Source organism: Ursus americanus, chromosome 9 (genome assembly GCF_024610735.1).
Source record: "Ursus americanus isolate L20-20 chromosome 9, mUrsAme1.1.p, whole genome shotgun sequence".
Classification (NCBI taxonomy): Eukaryota; Metazoa; Chordata; class Mammalia; order Carnivora; family Ursidae; genus Ursus; species Ursus americanus.
Window position 1 is genome coordinate 63,565,300 of NC_142135.1, and position 25,110 is coordinate 63,590,409.

General features: G+C 41.5%; 2 protein-coding genes across 7 annotated transcripts in view; one reads left to right on the forward strand and one right to left on the reverse strand.

Annotated features, from left to right (window-relative positions):
- The first annotated feature begins 1,052 nt into the window (after positions 1-1,052).
- CRH (corticotropin releasing hormone) lies at positions 1,053-2,001 on the forward strand. Its single transcript, XM_045789010.2, has one exon. The coding sequence runs from the start codon at positions 1,277-1,279 to the stop codon at positions 1,865-1,867; it is 591 nt and encodes a 196-aa protein (XP_045644966.1). The 5' UTR covers positions 1,053-1,276; the 3' UTR covers positions 1,868-2,001.
- A 17-nt stretch (positions 2,002-2,018) lies between these two features.
- TRIM55 (tripartite motif containing 55) overlaps positions 2,019-25,110 on the reverse strand; it is a 43,189-nt gene continuing 20,097 nt past the window's right edge. For 2 of the 6 annotated variants that reach the window (XM_045789007.2, XM_045789005.2), the window contains 6 exons: positions 24,827-25,060; positions 24,459-24,481; positions 24,231-24,355; positions 22,868-23,115; positions 21,215-21,502; positions 2,019-4,276 (listed from right to left, as the gene is read on the reverse strand). In XM_045789007.2, coding sequence (XP_045644963.2) covers positions 4,154-4,276; positions 21,215-21,502; positions 22,868-23,115; positions 24,231-24,355; positions 24,459-24,481; positions 24,827-25,060 — 1,041 coding nt within the window. In that variant the 3' untranslated portion in view covers positions 2,019-4,153. Of the gene's footprint in view, positions 4,277-19,805; positions 19,894-21,214; positions 21,503-22,867; positions 23,116-24,230; positions 24,356-24,458; positions 24,482-24,826; positions 25,061-25,110 lie in introns of all 6 variants that reach the window. The other 4 variants (XM_087864856.1, XM_045789006.2, XM_045789008.2 and 1 more) reach the window with 4 other exon arrangements.

Consider the following 25,110-nt stretch of genomic DNA (forward strand, 5'->3'; position numbering starts at 1 on the left):
CTGACCCCAAATTTGACCTTTCATAGTAAGAGGTCAGTATGTTTTCACACTTGGGAAATCTCATTCAAGAATTTTTGTCAATGGACAAGTCATAAGAAGCCCTTCCATTTTAGGGCTCGTTGACGTCACCAAGGAGGCGATAAATATCTGTTGATATAATTGGATGTGAGATTCAGTGTTGAGATAGCAAAACTCTGCCCCTCGTTCCCTGGCAGGGCCCTATGATTTATGCAGGAGCAGAGGCAGCACGCAATCGAGCTGTCAAGAGAGCGTCAGCTTATTAGGCAAATGCTGCGTGGTTTCTGAAGAGGGTCGACGCTATAAAATCCCACTCCAGGCTCTGGTGTGGAGAAACTCAGAGCCCAAGTCCGTTGAGAGACTGAAGAGAAAGATAAGAGGGGAAGAGAAAGAGAGTGAGGACAGAAAGAGGGGAAGAAAACCCCCGAAAAAGCCCCGGAGACGTTCCTCTGCAGAGAGGCGGCAGCGCCCCACTCACCTGCAGAAGCACCTCAGAAGGTAGGGAGCGCCTAGACGGAAACGCGCCTCCAACTTTGCATTGCCTGAGCGGCCATGGTGTGCGCGGCAGAGCCGGGTGTCCCTGTGAGGGCATGTGTGTGAGTGTGTGTGCGTGCTTGTGTGTGTGTTTGCTGACTGTGTCTCAGGATTCCGGTAGTAGCCAGGATGTGTCAAAAGCAAACTTAGACGGCTGCTAATCGTTATTGGAACTGCCAGTTACTCCTCGCTGGCATTGTAGAGGAGTCCCCGCCATCGATCCGGACCCCTGAGAGAAGGACGCAAGGTCTGGGATGGAGAAAGAGGAGGAGGAGGCAGCAGTTCTCAATTTGGAGGACAACGCTGAAACATCCGGAAAGGGGAAGGGGGAGGGGGGTAGATGAGATCTAAAATTTGTAGATCTTCTGTAGAGCTCGGGGAATCAGTTTTTGGGGATCGTTAGGGGACTCAGAGACCCTTCGAGGGTCTCTAAAGAAGAAGGGTCACTCCAGCCTGACGAGGGGCTGAGCTTTGGTGCTGAGCCCTGTAGGCGTCCCCTTTCCTGTCCCCCCTCATTACTCCAACTCTAGAAGTCCTTGTTCGAGAGCTTCAGCACCGCGGACAGTGCCTGCCCGAACCCCTGAGGCACGTCTGTGGGTGTCATGTAGGAAGACCCCGAGCGCACCTCCCATTTGAGCTAAACTCTGACCAACTCTTTCTTTCTCTCTTCCCTTCTCTTATTCCGCTCTCCGCCCACCTCTGTGCAGCAGCGAGCGCCCCTAACATGCGGCTGCCGCTGCTCTTGTCCGCGGGCGTCCTGCTGGTGGCTCTCCTGCCCTGCCCGCCATGCAGGGCCCTCCTCAGTCGGGGTCCCATCCCGGGAGCCCGGCAGGCACCGCAGCACCCCCAGCCCCTGGATTTCTTCCAGCTGCCGCCTCAGCCCCAGCAGCCCCAACAGCCGCAGGCTCGGCCCGTCCTGCTCCGCATGGGGGAGGAATATTTCCTCCGCCTGGGTAACCTCAACAAGAGCCCCGCTGCTCCCCTCTTGCCCGCCTCTTCACCTGTCGCTGGCGGCAGCGGCAGCCGCCTTTCGCCGGACGAGGCGGCCGCCAACTTTTTCCGCGCGTTGCTGCAGCAGCTGCCGCTGCCCCGGCGCCCGCTCGACAGCCCCGCCGGTCCCGCGGAGCGCGGAGCCGAGAACGCCCTCGGCAGCCGCCAAGAGACACCGGAGAGGGAGAGGCGATCCGAGGAACCTCCCATCTCGCTGGATCTCACCTTCCACCTCCTCCGAGAAGTCTTGGAAATGGCCAGGGCCGAGCAGTTAGCGCAGCAAGCTCACAGCAACAGGAAACTGATGGAGATTATTGGGAAATAAAACGGTGCGTTTGGCCGAGAAGATGCAGCATTTAGCACAAAAAAAAATCTAAAAAAATTAAAATAATACAGTATTCTGTACCATAGCGTTGCTCTGATACCATTTGTTTATTTTTTTATAGCTTGAAGCCTAGACAATATACAGCAAGAGAGCCTATACTCCTTAATTAGCATGCACAAAGTGTATTCACGTGCAGTAACAGCAACAAAATGTTATTTGTATTGTCTACTTTTAGTTTCCATTTCCAGGTGTCTTTAATGGTGTTTAGAAAGTATAGACCCAGAAGGAAATGTTTTGAAGCAGACAGAAGTCACCCAATTTATTTTGTTGTGGTCTTAGCCAAAGAGAATGTCATTCTCTTGGGTGGGTGAAACAAAATCTGTAAGCTCTTTGAATCAACCTTTCCTTGTAAACGTTTCAGTAATAAAACATCTTTCCAATCCTTGGTCAATTTGGTTGTGTAAGAGAATGTTGAATATTTATATTTTTAATAAAAGCTGCAAAGGTGATCATGACTTTATTTTTCCTTTTCAATGTTCATAGGAGTAAAACTCTCAGCTCCTGGCTTCCTTCACCCTGACTTCAGCACAAGAGAAAACAAAACTCCTTGCATTAATTTCGTACTAAAAATACAAACATACACCAGTGGCTTACACAGATACTGCAATTGCCTCTCTGTTACCTCAGATTACTTCTCTGAGGTTAAGATAAATAATTTGGGAAGTTTCTTCCAGCTTTAAGACTTGATAATTCTATGAGTGGAATATCAATTCGTAATGGAAATAATAATTAATCCTGATTAACTATAAGATGTTAAATAATTGTAGAGGGCGGGGAAAGACAAAAGGCAAAGAGGAGAAGGGTTCGCAGGGCATTTCTCCAAACTACAGGGCCAACACTGCTTGTTTTGTTTTTGTTTTTAGTATGAGAAAGACTCACTTTATCAAGCTACTACTTTGGTACCATAAAATGAACTTTTTCTATGCTATTTTCCAGTGCCTACTTCTAAAAGGAGAAACTTGATAGCTGCTCCACTTAAAGCAATGAATTTAATTGCTATGAAATGGCACTTGGGAAAATGTTTCATATAAAAAAATATTTTGACTGTAATAAAAACTTCACAAATGCTCTTCTCATTTATGTCTATGCCAGTCCTAATCACTGTAATTCTTAAGAATATAAACTATGCATTTCTAAAATGGAACAGGCACATCCAATTAGTTTTACAATGCATTTATCTTTGGTAGTTGAGTTATAACTTACAAAAATTCAGTTGAATGTTTACTATTCCAAAATTAATTTGGATGTATGAACATGCTTCTTCCCTTGTGTCCTTTTGAATACACTAACTAATGTATTAATAAGATCACATGAAACACCGAATAAGTCATTATAAGACTAAGTTGTTAAAAACAGCATTTATTTAAGAGTTCATACGGAATAAAGTAATACTTATGTTTTGAAAGAGGCATTATGGTGGGACAAATAAAGCATGATTTAAATATATGTATGTATTTTAAATGTGTATTGTGTGTATATATATATTTAAATACATGCAGTTATTCTACAGTTCACCAGGTTGGTGCCTCAGTAGATACATAAGAAAGTAGACAGTTCCTGTAGGAAATTCTTTTTCAATTTAAGTGCTTGATATCTGCACATCTAAGATTAGAAAAATGTCACCAGAAATGTCCTAGGCCTTCAGCTGGACTATGAAAGTGTCACCAGAGTTAAGGAACATTTCTGGATATACATCCAGTGACACCTGTTATGGAAAAGAGGAAATCTTTGTAAAATGTTTCATATCTTTGGTCAATGATTTACCTTTTGTCCATATACTGATAAATCAGTCACTTCTGAATTAACACTGAATTTCACTGACCAACTGCATTGTTGAAGAAGAAAGAGAGTAAGAGCTACTATGATATTATAACAAAAGCCAGTGCCTATTAGAGACAAGAGTGTAGTGCACACTTTTTCAACACTTGCCATTTGTTACAGACGCACACACACGTATCACACCTACATACTCTTCATTAGGTTTCCCACACAATAAAAGATTTGCATAAGATCAAGTTTCTTTTTTCCAATCCTTTTGGCAACTGTTTTCTCAGAATTGTTTTCCCTCTGGAAAGTCATCTGGAATTAAAGGGTTTTTTGTTGTTGTTGCAGAAATTCTGTTCAGAGGTCCCTTTCATCACCTGCATCATGTTAATTTCATCTAGGTTCCCTGCTGCTGGTGTGCATCTCAGCCAGGCAGACAGAGGGCAGCAGCTGGAATGAACATCATTCATTCAGGGAGTTCAACCAGGAAAAGGAGAAGACATGACGAGCTGGCTCAGAATCAGCTCCATTCCCACTCCCTGAAGCTGCGGCCTGTACCTGGAGGGGAGGGTCCTCAAATCCAATCTGCAATAGAAGAAAATCTGGATCAGAGGAAGAAGAGCCTAGTTCTTTGGGGTTGGTCCAGTCACTTTTCTACTCAGGAGAAAGGATGATAATAATAATTATTATATAGAGCATAATTATTATTAGGGATGGAAAGCAAGCTCAGGCTGTCTTGGCTATGGCCAAGAGCCATGAAAATAATTCACGCTCATGATCCAAAAAAGGGCAGCAGTAATGCATGCAGTGGAAGGAAGTTCTTGGGAAAGAGTCCAGGCTATTTTTTTTAAGTCCACTTGTATACAATTTATGGAGATGAAAGTGTCATTGAACTAACAGGAATTTGCATTTAGGAAAGTCCACAGTGTACAACATGATGACCACAGTTAACACTGCTGACATATTTGAAAGTTTTTAAGAGAGTAGATCCTAGGAGTTTTCATCACAAGGGGAAAAAAATGAGGAAAAAAACCCATTTTTTTCTTTTTTTCTTTTTGGCATCTATAGGAGATGATGGATGTTAACTAAACTTATTGTGGTCATCATTTCATAATATATATTAAGTCAAATCACTTATACCTTAAACTTACACAGTGCTATATATTATATATGTATATGTAAATGGTGTATTTCTTTGCAAAGCTGCAGGCTTAGTTTTGAGCAAATCATGAATGAAAGAACTTTTTTTTTCTTTAGAGAATAACATCTAATGACATCAAAATTTCTAAAGAGATATCTATCTTTTATATAGATATCTCTATAAAAGGTATCTATCTTTTCTGGATACCAGACAAATACCGTTATGGTTTTGAAGTCATTGATCAATCTAATCTTATAAGTGAAATTTATTTCTGTTGTTTTGGGTTTAAAAAATAATAATGAAATGGGAGACAGTCATAAAGAAGTCTTGCTGAAATGCAATTTGATGTATATACTCAGACCCTTTGCATTTAAAGGTACTCTGACAAACACAGTTCTTCCTAGAGCTACCGAGGATAGGCTAACATATTCTGATGACTTCACTGGTAAAATTATCCCACTGGATTAGAATGGCACTGATTTCAAAGCAATGAGGTAGGCACATGCATTCAATGCAGAAGCCTGGGGTGATTTTGTGAAGTTGCTGAATGAATGGACGATAGAAAGCTGGCATGACAAAGCAGAATTTTGGTAAGTACGCTGTGTTGTTGCCACTTAAAATAGTTTCGAGTGAAAAATGAGTGCTTTTCCTACACCTTCCCAGAATTCACCCTAAATATATGTTTTGGGGTAATGTTTCAAGTTCACTAGAATTGTCCCAAGTCCTTATGGTTTGGGGAGTATCCTTCCAACTGCCATGTTGTTCCTTGATAGAAAGTTTAGAAGGGCCATGAAATCATACTTAGTCACAGCAGAATAAAACTGAAGCAAGTAGTTTTCCATGAAGGAATAGTTGAGACATCAAGTGAAATTGGGCTTTTTTAGAAATTGGGCTTTTTTAGACATCAAGTGAAATTGCTATTATGCTATCGGATTCTATTTGGTAATGGATTAGCTACCTCCGTGTCCATGAAGTTGATGCAGAAAAAGCAATATCCTGGCAGAATCCTGTGCCTGCTTGTGCACATGAAACTATTCTCTTCCCCACCGTAGTCAACCTTACTCTAACTAATTCTAAAAACAAAAAACCAAAACCAAACCAAAATAAAACAAATGAAATAAAAAAACAAACAAATAAACCCTCAACCCAAGTGATCTGGACATATCAGTCTGTAGAGACCTTTTTTTTAACCATGTTATAGGAATGAATACTGAATTCTGCCTAAACAGACCATCAGTGTGCATTTTGTAGCCTCTTTTCCTTGAAAGCAATCCCTAATCTCAAGGAATCTTCCATGACAGCTGTTCTGAAATATCTAAGGGGCAAAACTAGTTGGGTAAGGTATTTGCTGTAGAGGGATACAATCTTTGCAAAACTGCTGGTGGCTAACAAACCAGTTGGTACTGCTTTTGGGATTTGTGTATATTTTTGTGCTTTTCTGTACTTGAGATGAAAATCTGTCTTCCATTGAAAACGTTCTAGCTGGTCGTACCTGGCAACCTTCAAAATTTGGTATCCAGTAGTTTAAGTTGCTCCTTTTACATCCCTATGTTTCATGCAGTTATTAGATTTCTGTCTGAATGATATGGGCAGATACTGTCTTTCAGAGAGGAAAGGCCATTGCCAGAGTGGGTGCCAAGAGCAGAGATTTATCCTGAGTATTTTCAGGTGATTACACCATCTCTTTGGTCTTGTTTATGTAAATCTGGGGACCCACCAACCATCTCAGCAAAGAAGTTCTATGCCAAGAGGTTGAGCCTGGCATAGAATCCCAGACTAACCACTTACTAGCTATATGACGGATAAGTCAGTTAACCTCTGACTTAAAATACCAAGGTTTTTCTTTTTGCAAAATAGAGATGAGACCCTATCTCGCAAGGCTGTTATAAGTACTGAATAAATAAAGTAATACACCTAAAGCACTTTGCACATGCCTCACTTACATTAAGTGTTTTTTAAAAATGTGCATTTCCTCCTTCCCTCTTCCCCCCTCCCCTCTCCTCCCTCCCTCCTTCCTTCCTTTCTTCTTACATTAGTGAAGATGCTCCCCTACCATGCAGGATCACCTGGGAACTGCCTATGAGGAACTACATACAACAGCAGTGACCCCTAGTAAGGAAAGACAGTTATATTTGCAATGCTCATCTTGTCAGAATTGGTTATTATAGGATTTAATTCCTGTGGCATATTATAATCATGATTATCCATGACCTATCTGGTGTATTTCCAAGTAGCCCAACTTTATATATAGCTCTTTCCTAAAGGAAGAATGAGTTAAAGATTTAGAAACCTCCTTTCTATAAGTATAGCCCATTAAATCATAAGCAGACATTTGTCCTATAACCTTCCTCAAATAGAATGGTATATACGTATTCCTTTAAGTAGCTCTCCAAATGCTGGTTCTCTTCCATCACAGGAAATGCCATTTCTTGGGAATACAGATGTCCCATGAAGCTGAACAAAGGACAGAAATGACAAGCACTGAATTTCCCTACCGGCTTTTGAGTCTGTCCTGCATTTCAGTCTACTTTGAGATGTGTAAAAAGATGAAGAAAGGATTATTAGTCCTTTATTCTAAATTTTACACATTTTTGTCAAGTGACCAAACAAAGTTACAACCATCACCTAACACTATGCTGTATGTATCACCATGGGGCTTCAAATAATTCAAGAAATGAATTTTTGTCATAAAAAAGAGCAGGAAATGGACTAGAGAGGCAGCATTTTTCCTGTCTCAGCTGCAAGATGTGATTCAGTCAAGATCCACAAAAGACCACAGAGGGGAGTGACATACATTTGCTTAGGAGAAAGATTACTTTTCTTAGATGAACTTGACCAGGAATGCCGGGTATTCATGAGCCAGATTCACGCAGAAACAAAATCCTTTCCTTGGATTTGTTTTCCCTGTTACTACCAAATGTTTTTTGAGAGGAAAAAAATTAAAGTCAGATTATGGTATGAGGGTTTTACTCCATAGAAGAGTAGGGCGATGAGAGGTTCTTCCACCCAAAGCTGCATGATGTGCTGGCATCACCCTTGACAAGAGAGGTCATCTAGAACAATTTTTGTTGATGGGGATTAAGGAGCATGCATTCTTCCAGAGGCTTGTGGACATCTGTCTCTGTGCACAGGACAGTTCCAGATAATGGACAGTGTTTACTTGATCTGAACTGTGTGGCTGAGTGGTATTTTGACAAAAACTTGAGTTAGTTGCAACATTAAAAAATCAGGGGCAAGGAGGTGGAGAAATAGAAGCCCTTGTGCACTGTTGGTAGGAATGTAAAATGTAGCAGCTGCTATGGAAAATAGTGTGGTAGTTCCTCAAAAAATTAAACATAGAATTACCACATGATCCCTCAAGTCCATTTTTGGGCATATACTCAAAAGAGCTGAAAGCAGAGACACACAGATATTTGCACACCTATGTTCATAGGAGCACTATTCAGAATAGTCAAGAGTGGAAGCAATCCAAGTGTTCATCAATGGATGGATGGATAAGTAAAATATAGCATATACATAGAATAGAATATTATTCAGCTCCATAAAGGAAGAAAATTCTGACGTATGCTACAACATGGGTGAAACTTGAGGACAGTATGCTAAGTGAAATAAGCCAGTCACAAAATGACAAATATTTTGTGATTCCACTTACAGACTACAAGAAGTATCTAGAGCAGTCAAATTCATAGAAACAGAAAGTAGGATGGAGGTTTCCAGAGGCTGGGGGAAGGAGGAAAATGGGGAGTTGTTTTTTAATGGGTACAGAGTTTCAGTTTTGTGAGGTAACAAAAAATCTGGAGATTGGCTGTACAACAATGTGAATATACTAAGACTACTGAACTGTGTGCTCGGAAATGTTTATGATGGTAATTTTTATGTTATGTGGGTTTTACCACAATTAAAAATTAAGAAAAAAAATAGACTTCACATTAAAATCTGGATTTGCAGGTTCTCTTGACAAAGCAGAAATGTAGCAATCCAGAACCTGCCCTTTGGACTGGATATGCGCATGCGTGCTCGCTCTCTCTCTCTCTCTCTCCCCCCTGATTTCCATCATGCTCACTACTCCCTTTTGCCTCCTCTGCTGCAAGGCTGGTTTCAGTGGCCATTTTTCATTGTGCTTGTATAGTTGCTATGCTCAGGAGTAAAGAGGAAAGCAAACTAAATCTTGTATTTATGATTTTATTAACATTTTTCTTTTACCTGGCTTGCTTTTTCATCAATTTACCTTTTTGGTCTCTAAGCACACGCAAACCTGTTGCTCTTAACCAAAGGCTAGTTTTTAGTAGGAAAGTGTCAAAGAAAAGGGTATGAAATGCTCAGTGGAGTCTTTGGCTTGATTTTTATGCTAAATGCGATGATTTTTATTTTTTAAGCCAACATGCTTCTTGTGGCAAGATTCTTGACAATCAACGCATGAAACTGTCTTCAGTGCTCAACTGAAGCCAGACATGTCCCTGGGCACTTAGCAGAGGGATTGTCACTGGTGCAGTTCAGTGAACGTGCTCTCATCTTAGCGTGGGGGCATAGTAGCAGCTCCCTTTACCTAAATGCATCCTGCACCACATGATTCGCTGGCTGCACAAAACCAAACAGATGCTTTCCTGATATGCATTCTGGCACAAACATGGGTAGTCACATTTAAGAGGGAAAATATTTTTTTAGCTGGCCCAAAGCAAAAGGGTGAGCTCTCTGATCAGTAACCAGTGCCCTCAGGCTCCCTCAAGGCTTCCCAGAGGCTCCATGTGGTGCCAGCCTCTGCTTTTCCCCAAATGATCATTTTTTCTACCACCGGTGATCCTGGTCCATTATCATTTAGCTGCCTGTGCTCAAGTTCCTCAGCTTATCCAGGTGATAGTAATGTATCTGATAAACTAAACGACGACTAAGACATTAATGGATGCTGATGTCTTAATGTACAACCCTGTCACATAGCATGGAAATGTCTATGTCTTATCCTGAGGGACAACTGTGGTGGACATGGGAGCCACTACGTCATGCCATTGAAGGGATATTGGGGGCAGTGAGAAAATTTGTGTCCAAGCCCCCACCCTTGGGCCCCATCTCCTCTCTGCTGCTGTGAATGCCAATCACAAAATCAACCTGACAGAAGGATCTGGTTATTACTGTTTGTTAAATGCCAGTCCTCCTTGGCTAATTCAAAAGGACGCTTGCCCATCTATAATGAAATCCATTTGCCTTGAAGGAATATGGATAGAAGGGTTAAAGCTAGACTTGAGGCTGCTGCTTGAGTGGGCAACCACCCTGTTTCCTGAACCTGCTAGGCTGGGTCACAGAATCAAAGCCAGATGCTGGGAACAGGTGTGAGTAGGATTGCTGAGGTCATGCTTAGAATGCTTATTCAGAAAGATTCAAGCACTGGCCTACTTCCTACTTAGCATTCCTGAACCGCAGGCCCTTGGATAGCTTAAGCCTTATGGATTCCAGACTGGAAAAGAGAGTACGTCCAAGAGCCTGAGCCAGGCATCCGTGTCTGAGGAATAAGTGGGTGCGTGGTCTCTAATTCACAGCTGAGGGTCTAAGCCCTGGAAATTCTGCTGGGCAGGTCTTCCACCATGGGCATTTCTCTCACAGGAATGCAGACATTTCTGCTTGGCAGCGGGGCAACTGAGATGCATTAGGAAGCACAGAGCTGTGTAAATATAGCATGCTGTCCATGAATGCTAGAGGAAGAAGAAAATAGGTACACTCCAAAAGATCTATAGAAGGAAAACACCCACTACAAGCATTTTTTTCTTGGGAGGATCTGCAGCTGTACACACTAAGTAAAGAAATGGGTGAAGGGAGGGGTGCCTGGGTGGCTCAGTTGGTTAAGTGTCCAACTCTCAATTTCGGCTCAGATCATGATCTTGGGGCCCTGGGATCCAGCCCTGAGTCTTTGGGCTGTGCACTCAGTGGGGAGTCTGCTTGAGACTCTCCCTCTGCCTCTGCCCCTCCCTGCCATACTTTCTCTCTCCTCTCAAATAAATAAATGAAAGAAAGAAAGAAAGAAAGAAAGAAAGAAAGAAAGAAAGAAATGAGTGAAGAGATTTGATTTCGGGGCTTTGTTGTCACTAACTGCTGCTTCTTGCTAAGGGGAGAATAGGAACAAGAATAGTTTCCTCAGACTTATGAAATGAGAGGAAATTAAACCCATCCATTTTTTCCTAACCCAGAGGAAGATTTATAGTGTATACTGTTTGGTTTGTTTTAAACATGGTATTTAGGCATTGATGGGGTCGGCGTGGGGAGCAGGAAGAAGCTAAAACACTGGTATCACAGCCTGGCAAACACTGAAAGCCAGCCTTCTTCTCAGATATGGACCTGATGATCATGTGCTCAGTATAGAGTGTGTGTTCTCACCCACTATGAAAGAAGTACTGAATGACAACACTGCTAATTAGATCATTAATTCCTCACAGACAGGAGCTTCTGTGCCTTGTGTTAGACAAATAGGCCAAACAAATTCTCTTCTAGAGTCTTGGGAAGTTGATAGTATTGTTATGCCCAACTTATAGATGAGAAACCTCAGGCTCAGGAGGGCTGAGGACCTTGCTCAAAGTAACTCTAACTAAAGTGCCGAGAATTATTAATAGTGACCACAAATCCAAAGAGAAAAGCTAGTGCTGTTGAACGTGTGAGACTCACGGGAGGGGCCAATTCCACCATTGGAAGTCAGACAGAGAGAGGCAGGTTGGTCAGCAGTGTGGGGTGCAACTAAAGGATCGGGGTACTGTCATCGCAATGGTCAGCCACATGCCTGCGAGCAGTGGAGGCCTAGAACGACCTCTCTCTGTGCTGTGAGGCTGTGCCAATGCGTCAAGAGCGGTGAATCAAAGCAGGGGAGCCTCTGCTTCAGTCATCAACCCAGGTGAGGTGGGGATTCACTCACTTGGCTCAGATGCGAGCTTGGTGTACAATATATTGCACGCTCACACTCCGGGGGCGGGGCACGGGATCACTGGGCTCTAAGCTCCTGCTGCTCTGTGACCTTGAGCAAGTCAGGCATCCTCTATGATCCTCCACCATAAAATATGTAAGTGTAACGATTCCTACTGTACAGGGTTGTCGTGAGGTTTGAATGAGAGAACCTCTGTGGAAGACTTTGTAGGTGATAAAGCAACGGACACACACTAGTTACAGCACTACTGCCACACGGCGTTGGTTTTCCAGATGGATTAACGCGGTGGTGGGTTAATTCTTCGTGGGTGGTAGTGGAAGAAAAGGTATTTCATAGAATTCACTGAGATATGTAAACAAAGATAGAAAAAAATCCACATAATGTGCAATACTAGCAAGGGTCTTAGGTTAAATCAGAATAACAAACAATTTTAAGACACAGGAAGCAAAACTCAACTAGCTATGTTGTAACAACATCCCCAGAGAGCTCTCCCTGGTGCCTGCGTTCCTGTTTTCACAGAATTGTAGGGCTGCAGGCACAGGTTGCCAGGGGAATGAATTCATGATACTGCTCACACACAACTTATATTATATTTCCCTCTTTCAAATGAATACATCCATTTTAGCTTCCTATTAAGGTAAACTTTGCCAAGGATGCTATTTGATCCTGAGAAATATAGCCTACAGTTTTAGTATAGATATTTTTTGTCCTTTTAGTAAAGCCCCCAAATTGACAGTTATTAGGATGTCACTTCCCCAACAGGAAAAAAAAAAAAGGCCAGAAAAAGAATTGCAGTTGAAGAATACGAATGAGAAAGCAATAATGTTAATGTAATGGCCTCATTAAAACTTCCTTAAGAAAAACCTTACTCTCTCCTAAAGCTTTTTCTATGTAAAATGACTGCATTTTATTATCATAACTTCTTATAATTGCTAGAGTTACTAAGTCCTGTACAGTGTTATGCAGTAAATGTAGGCCAGTCCTGAGCCCTGATCAATTTTCTCTCTATTTTTACCAAGGTTTATTCCAGCATAGTCAGGCGCTGGCATATCAGCGATTTGTAAACTTGAATCTCCTAATTTGTAAAAAACACAAGCAGTCGCTCTCAGTAGGGATTTCTGTTTGAAAATAATTTGACACCCTGAATCCCTCAATTAAATTTAGAGAACATAGTTAAATTTTCATTCATTTCAGTTTGTTTTGGAAAATTAAATAGATCATTTCAAAGAACACGGGACCTGTAGTCACACTCATGGGAAATCATGTTCTTGGTCTCCTGCTTTATTTTTTTAAATGTTCTGTAATACCTTGTGAGATTAATCTCACTCAGAAAACCAGCTTTCCAGCACTCTAGTCTCCAACATCTCTGACCTCTCAGTCTCAAGTGGCAACTAGAGTTGATATTTGCCCTGGAAATCAGAATGAGGGGTCAAAGATCATTTGCATGAAAATAATTTTATCTTTTCTCATGTGATACCTGTGGAGACCCAGGATTCCACATGCTGCTTCTCCTTGGAACTTCGGCCTAATGTTCATTCTGATTTAGGAAAATATGAATATTTTCTAGGAGACCGAATCTTGAGATGATGAGAAATTCAGTAAGGTCTCAGATCTGGGGATACATATATTGGTTTCTGAGCACCTAGGAAATAAACCCTTCAAGAAAGGTAAAGAGTCTGCAAGCCCCTGCTTGTTAAACCATAGGCTGGCTGGCTTTCTTCCTTTTTTCCTTCCTTCCTTCCTTCCTTCCTTCCTTCCTCTTTCTTTTTTCTCCCTCCTTTCCCCTCCCCCATTCTCTCTCTCTCTCTCTCATGAAATGTTTTTTTATTTTTCTCTGGGAGCAGCTTTGTAACCTCACAGGATAACATTTATTGTATCTGAATTGGGGACTAAGATGGTATGGCCTGGTTTTCCTTGGTACCACTGGCCCACTGGCCTTGACTTCCACACATTCCTTTTGCTATTTTAGAGTGAAGAGCTTGAAGGTGTAGGGGACCCATGTGGTTCCTAGGTTCTGTGCCTAAGCCCATGATACGCTAGATAGGAAAGAATTTGGAAACACTTGAGGCAGTAGAAGGGATCGTGTGCACCTGCTTGTCAACACTTGGATTGGGAAGCTTGGATCTTCTTAGCCAAGAAGACAACTTGGTGCTGGGAATCCCTGGCCCATGATAGGGTGACCTCTGCAGTTCTGTAAAAACTGGTTTAGATAAGACAAGGATTTAATTAGGGCCTAAGTGTGTCATGAAAATATACAGAGACATTAGCTTATACAGCAATTTACATCAGAACTAAAAATAGGACACCATAGACCAGTGACAACTAGTCATTGAATCATAAAGTTCAGCCTACTCACTTAAAAGCATTAGATAGGTCAGCTATTTCAGCTCCTGCTATGCTTGGCCCTGTACATTGCCGGGGGAGGGAGGGGAGACAGGCTGGTTGGACTGGGGCTATGAGGCCTTCCCTATTGCCAGACACCTGGTGCTTCTCAAGGATTGTCAACACCTTTCTTCTCTAGGCTCTCCCTACCTGCCTACTAACTTAAAAGATAGTACATGTGTGTGAGGAAGCTCCTTATACCCATTAAAGCTGGCAGACACATACAGAAGAGGGAGATAGAAAAGAATTTTGTTTTGCTTAACACTTCTCTTGGGATAAATTCTTCAAGACAATAGAACAATGCTAAATGTGAATCCAGCTAAACAGAGTTTCAAATGCATGAGGCAAGAGCGATAGCACTGCAAGAAGATATATACAAACCCACAGTTATAATCAGATATCTCAAACTTCTTCTCTCAGCAATTGATAAAACAAGTCAACAGAAAATCAGTAAGGATGTCATAGACTTGAACAACACCATGAATTAACTGACCTAATTGACATTTATAGAACACTCACCTAACAACAGAAAATACAATGTTTTCAAGGGCATGTGGAACATTCACCAAGGTTGATTGTATTCTGGGCCATAAAACATATCTTAAATTTAAAAGGATTGAGATCATATGAAGAATATTCTCTCTCCACAACCGAATCAAACCAGAAATCAAACAGAAGGATATCTGGAAAATCTCCAAATATCTAGAAAATAAACATGACTCATCTAAATAACTCATGGGTCAAAGAACAAATCCTAAGGTAAATTAGAAAATATTCTGAATTAAATGAAAGTGAAAATACAACATATCAAATCTTGTGGGATGCAGCTAAAGGAATGATTAGATGAAAATTTATAGCATTAAATGCTTATGTTAGAAAATAAGGAAGATTTCAAATCAGTAATTCAAGTTTTCACCCTAAGAAGCTAGAAAGAGAAGAGAAAATTAAACCCAAAGTAAGCATAAGGATGAAAATAATAAACAGAGATCAATGAAATAGAAAATTCACAGAGAGAGAGAAAACCAATAAAACCAAATAAAACCAATAAAGTGGAGGACTTACATTACCTGATTTAGAGACTTCTATAAAGCTATAATAATTAAGACAGTGTGGTATTGGTAGAGGGACAAACATACAGATCAATGGTTCAAAATAGAGAGTCTACAAGTAGACCTGAACATATATGGTCATTTGAATTTCTACAAAGTCATCAAGGTAATTCACTGGGGGAAAGGATAGCCTTTTCAACAAATGGTGTTGGAACAAATATTTACATAGAAAATAAGCAGACAAAAAAATCCTTGATTCTTATCTCACAATACAAAAATTAACTTAAAATGATCTTAGATCTAATTTAAGAGTTGAAACTATAAAAATTCTAGAAGAAAATGAGAAAAAATCCTTGTGATTTTTGAGCTAAGCAAAGATTTCTTAAGATACAAAAAGCACAAAGCATAAAGGAAAAAATGACAAATTGAACTTCATCAAAACTAAAAATGTTTGCTCCTCAAAATACACTTAAGAACATGAAAAGGCAAACCACGGGGGAGGAAGGAGAGACAGGCTGGTTGGACTGGGGCTGTGTGGGAGAAATACTTGCAAACATGTTTGATAAGAGAGTTTTATCCAAAATAATGAGGAACTTTTATAACTCTCTATTAAGATAAACAACCCAAAGAAATTGGGCAATTGTGAACAGATACTTCATCAAATATTAAAATGACTTAGAAGCACATGAAAAGATGCTAAACATCATTAGTCATTGAGGAAATGCAAATTAAATGACGTAGAATACACATCCGTTAGAACGGCTAATGTGTAAAAGATTGATACTACCCACCGGTATGCAGGGAGGGGACTAACTGCAAAGGCACACAGGGCACTTTGTAGAGTGATGGAAATATTCTACATCTTAATTGTGGTAGTGGCTATATAAGGCTACATATTTGTCAAAACGGAACTGTAACACTTAGGTGGATTTTTAAACCACACATTGTTCATCTCTTCATTCATCTAGTATTCTGTGGTTACCTCTACCGTGTACATGCTAAGAATTTGCTCTACTGGGCCACCCTTAGGTGAACGTTAGAGTTGAACCATCATGGATTTTATGGAGTTTATGGCATCAAAACGGGTAATCGCCGCTGCGTAAACATTCAGCTGGAAGGGTGCCCAGGAAGAGATTTAGAAGAGTTTGGGAAATGGACATTTATGGAAGAGCTTCAAGGCAAGACATATATTTTGAGAAATGCAACAGGCTGTCTATTTCACTAAGAACCTGTTACTATTGTCCCTTAGCGTGGCTTGTGTCAGGACTGAGTCTGTAACCCTCTCAATGAAAACATCCTGAGACAATTTATAATATTCTTGGTACTAAATTTTTCACTCTCCACATTGTAAATCAATGAATCTTTTGAGTAGTTGCTTCATCTTCCCAGTGAGAAAACTGAGGCTCAAAGAAAGTAAATGCCCAGAGTCGGTGCAGAGAAGCAGCAGGACAGGAACCTAAGTCCTTTTTACTAATTTCATGCCCGAGACTTGGCAGAATTTCTACCCAACTTGTTTGTCTATTTTCAGGCTTGAAGAATGGAATGTGAAAGTAGATTCTCTATTCTTAAAGAAATAGCTATGTTATAGTAAAACTTCTAGGTTCTCTTATAACCACAACTTCGTACTCTGGTGAAATATATGAGTTGAGGTTCTTTATAGAGGCAGAAATTGCAGAGATTTTTCTGTCAAAGTCCCTATCCCCAAAACAATGGGCTGTCCTTGGGGTGTGGGGAGGGGGGAATGGGAGGTCCTCTGACCTTGAGGCAGCTGCCATGGTCCAGCTCAAGTATCAACCAGAGCAGCTGCCAACTTAATCCACCAGATAGGAAGACATTTCTCTGGAAATCCCTGTTCCCTGAACAACTCCCATTAAACAGTTTGGACAAATTCTTCCACACAAGGCCATTAAGCCTCATTAAGGGAGGGAGGAAGGGGAATAGGGAGGGTCTTTCATTATTGCTGCTCCCACTTCTGGAAAAATCTAACTACCACATATATTCCCAATAAAATACTCAATCGTCCATGACTGTGGGTGGTGGGAATGATCGTTGCCTGAACACCCAGGAGTAATTTGCATGTAAGTTGTATAAGAAGAGGAAAGACAATGGAGGGAAGCTGACTGGACCCAGAAATGGCTGCAACAAGGCATGCCCAGGAGATGAGGCTCACAGAGACGGCTTTCCAAGGGCAGCCGACCTGCCTTCTTCCCACCTTATTACTGCGCTCTCCTCTAAGATTGACTAGGATGTGATGTCACCTTTTCAAAATAAATGTAAAAATTAATACATGAAGTAGATCAAATGTTATTTCCCCCAAACTCTCTTTGCGTTGACTGAGCCTACAGCAGGTATGGCCTAGAAAGGTGGAAACTTAGAGGGCAAGTTTGCAGCTAAAGACCAGTTCATGTCCAGGGGCTTTCACGGGGTTTTCTGGGAGAAATAGGATGTTACAGGATTCAAAGTGCCTCCTGCAGAAGTCTCTCTCCTATGGGATTCAGTTTTGCCACAAGGCTAAACCCCAAACTTGTTGAGAAATTTATCTTTTCAAGAATGAGGGCTGGGAAGGCAACAGTGATCCTCTCATCTAACAAAAAGCAGAATCCCAGTTTGCCACTAGTGGAGACTGCTGATGTCTGGTTTTTGCCATGACCAGTTTCTAACACATAATCTGCCTATGTGATTAGGTGAAGAGAGAAGGTACGGGATAAAGTGGAGATTGTATGATATCAGAAATCACAGGCAGCAGAGGCAAGGGCAGCTTTCATTGTGTGAATGGCTGTGAAGAAAGCACCTGGAAATGGAACATTTGCCTTCTTAAAAATCTGAAGGTGACTGAAGTGAGTTTACAGATCAGTAGGTGAGGCTGAGATGCTTGAGGTTCTCAGGCAACCTTATTCCCTGACACATAGTAAAGAGAGGTAAGACCACCTGGGAACCAATGAGAACTTTTGTATCACATCCCAAATGTCCAGGGAAAGATTAATGATAAAGTGTGAAATTCCAATAAGGTAACCTTGCATTGGACAAATATTAATCTAGTGAGTTGGGTTCTGAGGTGGTGAAAGTAAAGCAGGTCTGCAAAAAACTCAGAGTCTAGGAATCTGGTACTATGGTGAGGTCTCTATTGATCTGTCCATATTTGCAACAGTGAATGCCAATCACCCTACTGCAGAGTGCTTACATGTGTCTCACCCTTATCTTAGCAGACAGGCATGTGAATGTTGGGGTACATGATGTGGGCTCAGTGGATGGCAGACAAGAAGCATGACTCTCCCCCTGCAGCCTCAGAGAAGCATTACAAGAATATACGGCAACAAAGCCCGAAACCTAAATTCTCAGAATGTAAACTGAACTCTTCAATTATTCAGATCCACAGTTATTCAGGATATTCCCATAAAATATGAGTTTTCTCTCTCCCCCATTTGCCCCACTGAGTCCATGGCCAATGCTTCCACCCACTACTCTTCACCACAAATAATGAGCAGACTATAAGGACACTAGAAACATTCTAGGGTACACATGTTTCTGGCTGAGTGTTAGACACTGGGTCAGATCCGATTCACCCATAGTTACGGACATGACAGGGACCCATGGAGATCCTACTGTCATTTGCTGAACAGACAGCTAATGAGGCAGAAAGGAACTATGATGAGAGCTTCCAGAAGGGTCAATGTCAACCCAGGAAAAAGTCAATGAGCCAGAAATAGCTGAGGACTTTCAGCACCAGTCACTCTGAATCGCTTCTGAGCTACAGGCTCAGGGAGCTGGGCCTCAGGTCCAACACGGTCATTTACTCAAAAGTACATGAGGTTTGAATCTTTAAATATTATTAAAATGATAATCTTCAAAAGGCTGCTAAAGGATAAGATGTCAGTTCTTATGCAAGTCTTATAATAGTAGTTAAGAAAAGCCTTGGCTCTGAGAAAGGTATCTCAAAGGCCGTTGGCTTTATGACTTTTCTTTGGTTCTCATTCTTTATGTCTGGTGGATGAACGTTGATCTTCCTGCTTTTTATTCATTCAGATCTCACCCGGCTGAAATCCCCTCGATGCTGCTGCACACACAATACCTTTCTCTCCGAGATCTCCTCTCTCACGTAAGACTGTAGCGTCTGAGGATTCAAAGAGAACTGAGAAGTCACCCGGCCCACCTGCCCACCAGCTCAAGAATTGCCTGTGGATCTTTGACAGGAGTCATCTGGCCACATCCTGGGTGCTGCTGGTGTGAGCCAATGAAGTGTAGCTACTTAATCTATGGAAACCCTATATATTCCTGAACTAGTCCTTTGCTGGGCCTCCCTCTACTTGAAGAGCAGTGAATCCTCACAGCACTTTTGCGACTGGCCTCCCCTCATGGCTGTTTTAGAGGGTCCACTCTTACTGGATGACTGAATAATTGCCCACTGAGTCAGGAATCCCCTCCATGCAGGATTAGATAACGGAGCAATTCTCCTCAGGAAGGCATCTTGAGGTGATTGCACTGTAGGGAGCTTGAAGCCATGAGTATTATCTAGAACTTGGTTCTTGCTTGATGACTGAGCCTGAGAGTTGGGGAGAAATTTATCTCTGAGCCTATAGAGTAGGAACATTATGGAAGAAACTGCATGAGATGTTAGTTAAGGGAAAAGAAAATATATCCTACCCATTAAAGTAAAAATCAAGCACTGAATCTGACGCCAGATGTAGTGAAGTATAAGAAAAGCCAAAAGTGCTAGGCAGATTGCTAACTCCTGTGAGAAAACAAGAAGAGAGCTTCACTGATATTATCACAAATAATATTCTTCATCACCATTTAGATGGATTTTGCATTTGGGCTTGGAGCCCTATTACATGCTCCTTTTATGGGGTTTTGCACCATTGTTTTCAGAAAACAGTTCCTCCTGACTCAACTTCTACTAAATATGCAAGAAATCCAATTAACTTTCTGGAAATAAAGTTCCCATAAATTTTCTAGAAAACTTTACTCTCCATTTTTTAACCAAAAAACTACCTCAAAATGTTTCCTCACACTAATTATTCTTGTCATTTTTCATTTATGAAAATAAATATGACACAAAAGCACGTTACTTTCAGTTTTCCCAAAATAATTTCCCTTTATTACCTCATGAAATTAAGGTTCACTTGAGCAGATACAGTCAAGATAGTAACTTTCTGATTTTTGAAAAATGCCACTTGTTCTTTATAATCACCTATGACCCAGGAGCACAGAACCAGGGAATATTTCTTTGACATCCCATGTCTGGGCAACACTCACATCCACACATCATTTAAGAATGTTCATGAATGTGGAGCAACCATGAGCATTCTTCCTTGTGAAGAAATTATAGAATATTTCTTCTAGGGACTCTTTGAGCCATGCAAACATCTAACCCATTGTAGGAAAAAGACATGGCCTTCAAAGTACGTTATTAAAAGGAAGAAAAAAAAAAGTATTAAGTGACCCTTAAAAAAACTTCAATGTAGGAAAACCTGTGCTTTTCTGCTCCCAGCAGCACATGTTTAGGAAGTGCTAGTTTAATCAAGCCAAGACGGTCTTTTTCTAGCCAGAGCCAGCGCACTCCCAGAATCCATGAATCAATTAGAGGTTATTTTTCAGAGCGGACTTAGAACTTAGTTCAAACGTGCTCCTTCACGGTTGCTGGGAATGACACAAAAGCAGGGGATTAGTCTTTGGAAGCCCAGGGAGGACACAGAAAAGGCTGAGCAAGGGTAAGTGGCCGTGGCGAACGGGAACCTGGGCCAGCAGCCAGGCACCACAGACAAAGCAGCTTTCAACTGCATGCGTCAGGGCCAGGCGTGCTTGTACCCCCTCCCCCGGGAAGCCAGGTGTGGGGCCACCACGTATGGCTAGAGTGAAATCAATCTCTTTTCTTTTTTGTTTTACCAGCCTTAAAAAAAACAAGCCTAAATTGGAGGATGAGTTGTTTCTGTGATTTTCCCACAGCCAGGCTTTCTTTCTGCCCCCTGGGAAACCCTTCTTTCTTGCTGTGACCCCAGCAGGACGCTAGGTGGCATGGGGGAGCATTCCGACACAAGAGCATCAACACTAACCTGAGAAGTAGCTGCAGGTGAACTAGTTTCCTTACCACTCACTGCTGCCCTCTCACTGGCTGCAGCTTCTGCCACTTCTGCCTTCTGCACATTCGAATCCTCAGAACCAGGAGGCCCTATGTGTCCCAGACCTTCGCTCCCTGGGGTGGGAGGTGGGTTGGTGGTGGCTTTCCGGGTTTGGCCTTTATACCAACTAGGGTAAAACAAGGGATCCGCAGTGTCCGTTGCTGCAGGGACTGGAGTTTCAGACTCTGTGGTCTGCTGAGAGCCAGTGGGCACAACCTCCCCCTTAATCGGGACAGATACATTCAAAAGTAAAAAAAGAGGAAGAAGAAGAAGAAGAAGAAGAAAAAGCAATCGGTTTTAGTTCCCTTTAGGTTTGAAACCTGTGAGCTCTCTGTGCAGTGCTGATTAGCGCATGTCTAGTTCATCCCGCCCTCTGCAAGCGCTCAGGGAAGGAGAGCTGCCAGTGCCCCTCTGTCTGGGCACCTTCATGTGCCCCCTCTTCTTTTCTGCACTCGTCCTTCACTAGATGGTAGCCTGGACAGACAGACAGCACATGCCTCAAATGAAGGTTGCTTATAAAATATCCGATATAGGAGAAAGGTCAATCTGTGGGCCAAGATTAATATTTTGACATTCCAGGTGAGCTCCCCAAACCTCTTTCCTAAAATCTCAAATTGATCTTACTGGTCAAATCCAACTCTCATTTAGTTACCACACCTCTTTCAAACTCCGTGCAATTAGTATACCCAGAATTTCAAGAATCTGGAACCATAAATAGTATTTCACCCTGGTTTCCTATGGAGACCAAGCACAGAATATAATTCTATAATTCAGAGTTTCCCCTCAGAGGTTTTGTTTCGATAAACAATTTGAACCCACTTTGAAAGCAGGTGCAAACCAGGGCACCTTTTTGATGAATCTACATTGCCCACAAACTCCACAGGTCGAGGAGGTGTCACGAAGTCGGCATAAAGGCTTGAAAACTGGACAGTGACATCTTAGAAACTAAGGGTCAGCCAATCAGATACAGAATTTGGGATGAGTTATCTCCTAGGAAATTTCTACAAAAATTCTGTTAACACATAATCTCATCAAATGACAGATACATAGAAAATTCGACGTCATTTGTTTGCCCACTTAATGAAAAATATAGTTGTATGTCAGGGTCAGCGATAAGGACATTAACTAGTATGACTTCTCTATTTATTTCCTTTATTATCTGCAGAAAATTCAAAGTGCTGAATTTTTATTTCTCACCCCAGATTAGTTCTCACCCTGTACCTCTTATCTGTTTTCAGAGCAGACCCAATCTTCATGACATTGGCTCTCTATGAACGAACATGTTACACACATACCCCTCTCCCCTGCACACAAAATTTCCAAACATTGCCTCAGATTCGAAGGCAGTATTGGTGGGAAAATTGTGTTAAACTCGGTCTCACCAACCAATTATAACAACACCAAACCTGTTGAATCACCTAGAGGAACTTCCCGCCTGACATTGTGACTGCCCTGAATTCTTTTGTCTTCCACATACAAATGTCTAACCTATAGCTACCCTCTTCTTAAGGCAGAATACATCATTTAGGCTATTCAGCAAGGAGGCACACCTGTGCGTCCTGTAGGAGGGGATTGGTGAGTGGTTACCTGTGTCACTGGGGCATCTGCAGCGGGAGGCAGGGCTGGAGGTAGCTCTGGAGAGGAAACCGGAAGTGCCCCTGGGGCAGCCTGGAGCTCTGAGGCCAACTGAGAGGGCTCCAAGGCTTTCTCCAGGCTTTCATCTTCTCCTGACGACTCTGTTCGAACGTTTTCTACCTCTTCCACTTCTACTTCCTCCCCTTCTGCTTCCCCTCCTTCTCCTTCTCCTTCTTCTCCCTCTTCTTCATCTTCATCTTCTGGTAAGGTAATGTATTTTTAAAAATCATTATAATTACCACTGCAGCTATGGAATCAATTAATGGCCAGTACTTACGGTGAGATTAAGGTCAGGGCTAGGGAAATCTTCTCCATCAGACTCGGGACTATGGCCCAACTATGCCACATTCTAGTTAAATGTGGGCTGGGTTTGTCACTTACTTATCTGTGTCAAATTAAACGGAAATGCAACTCTTCCCTTTCTCAGAAAACATACAAAACCCTGTCTTGTTTTAATATCTTATTTCCTCTGTTCAGTGAATGCTGACTTTTGCCATAGTTAATGCCATGAATCTTCCTAACACATTGATCTTAATATTCCCTCAGGAAATATTAAGGAGAGACAATATTAAGTAATTTTTTAAAAGAGATTCATCCTGGATACTTGCTTCTAAAGTTATATCTGTACACACTGATACAGCTTCATGGTCATTAGTGGTCTAGCCAAGGAGTCTTGTCATCTAAATAGGCTAGGATGAATCAAGACAATCACAGTTTTGGTCAGTTCCAAGGTTATTTTCCTCTTTTCAATTATTTTATGAGGACAGATTTTCAAAAGGGTGATCTCTGGACCAAATGGTAGAGATGCATTTATAACTCACGAAATACAGGTGGTCACAGAGAGCCCGTTTTGTTTCCAGGTGTGACTGTTCTGTGACTCATCACTATTCTTGCCCTCTGAAGTCTAGTTAAGTGGATGAGCTACAATATCTATCCAAATGTCTTCTTACATTTTTCTTTATCTCATCCTTAACCTTGCGTTTGATGACACTTCACGTCATTGTGGTTAATGCCTTGTGTAGGGTTGATGTTGAGACATCATTATCACCATCAATTATTAAGTATTTGACTACTCAGAATCAAATGCCCAATAATGGCATTATAATAGGCACTTTGCTGTGCAAAGCTAGCTAAACACTGTCAACCAACTATATGAGTCTGTAATGAAATAGAGTTTCACATTGGATTATGATCTTTGCGTAATTGTCAACATCCATTCTGGAGGTGATTCTGAATCCCCTTTTTCTCCTGCTGAGCCCAGCTGCAGCTCTCACACACCTGCAACTTTGGCCCAATGGTCACAAGAAAAACAAACCTCTGTAAAAATCAATTTCGCGGATGATTTTTTCTTCTCTATTGAGGTTGACTGTGAAGTGGTTCATGTTCTCATAACCATGTTCTATTTTCTCCATCTGAAATGCCTTCGATGCTTCAGAAATTCTGCAACAAAGACAAGTTGCCACTTTCTGTCACTGTCTAATGTTTGATAGCCTTGGGTAAAAATGAAAAGTATGCATTTTTCCATAAAATGAAAATTACTTACTTTTGTAACAGGGTTTTGGCATTCTGCGAAAGCAAACAAAAGACAGACCTACTTAAATTCTTTTCATCAAAGACTTAATTCTTTCCTCTGCTGACTCTGAAAATCTCAGAGTATAGTTTCTAAAGGCTGTGAATAACTGCTGTTTTATACCAGAACCCTCTTATGTTTAAGTGATATCATGGTCCCTTAAATATATGCTTATGAAGTTGTTTAAACAGATGGAGACATGAACACATAATGAGCTTGTATTTTACTTGGTAAAATAAATCAAAATGAGATGTACATAAAATAACAAAAATATGATAACACCCACTTCTCCAGCACCCAGCTTCTTGGTTCATTCCGTTAGGTACCGAAAGGATACTTACCTGCAGAAACACTGCCATTTCTGGCTCATCCATGAACTGGATTCCAGATTCAACCAACTTCGACACGTTTTCCAAATGATCAGAATACTTTTTGATCAGAGCGCGGACATGTTCCAGTTTCTCCTCTTGGGTTCGGGTAATGACTTGGGTCATCTCATTTTTCCTCTCCTCCAGAATGCCATACAGGTAATCAAACTTCTCACAAAGTTCCTGTTTCTGTTTTCTGCAGCATTCCTGTTAGTTGGGTTAGCTCATGTTAGAAAGTGTTTGAAAGAGTGTCTATT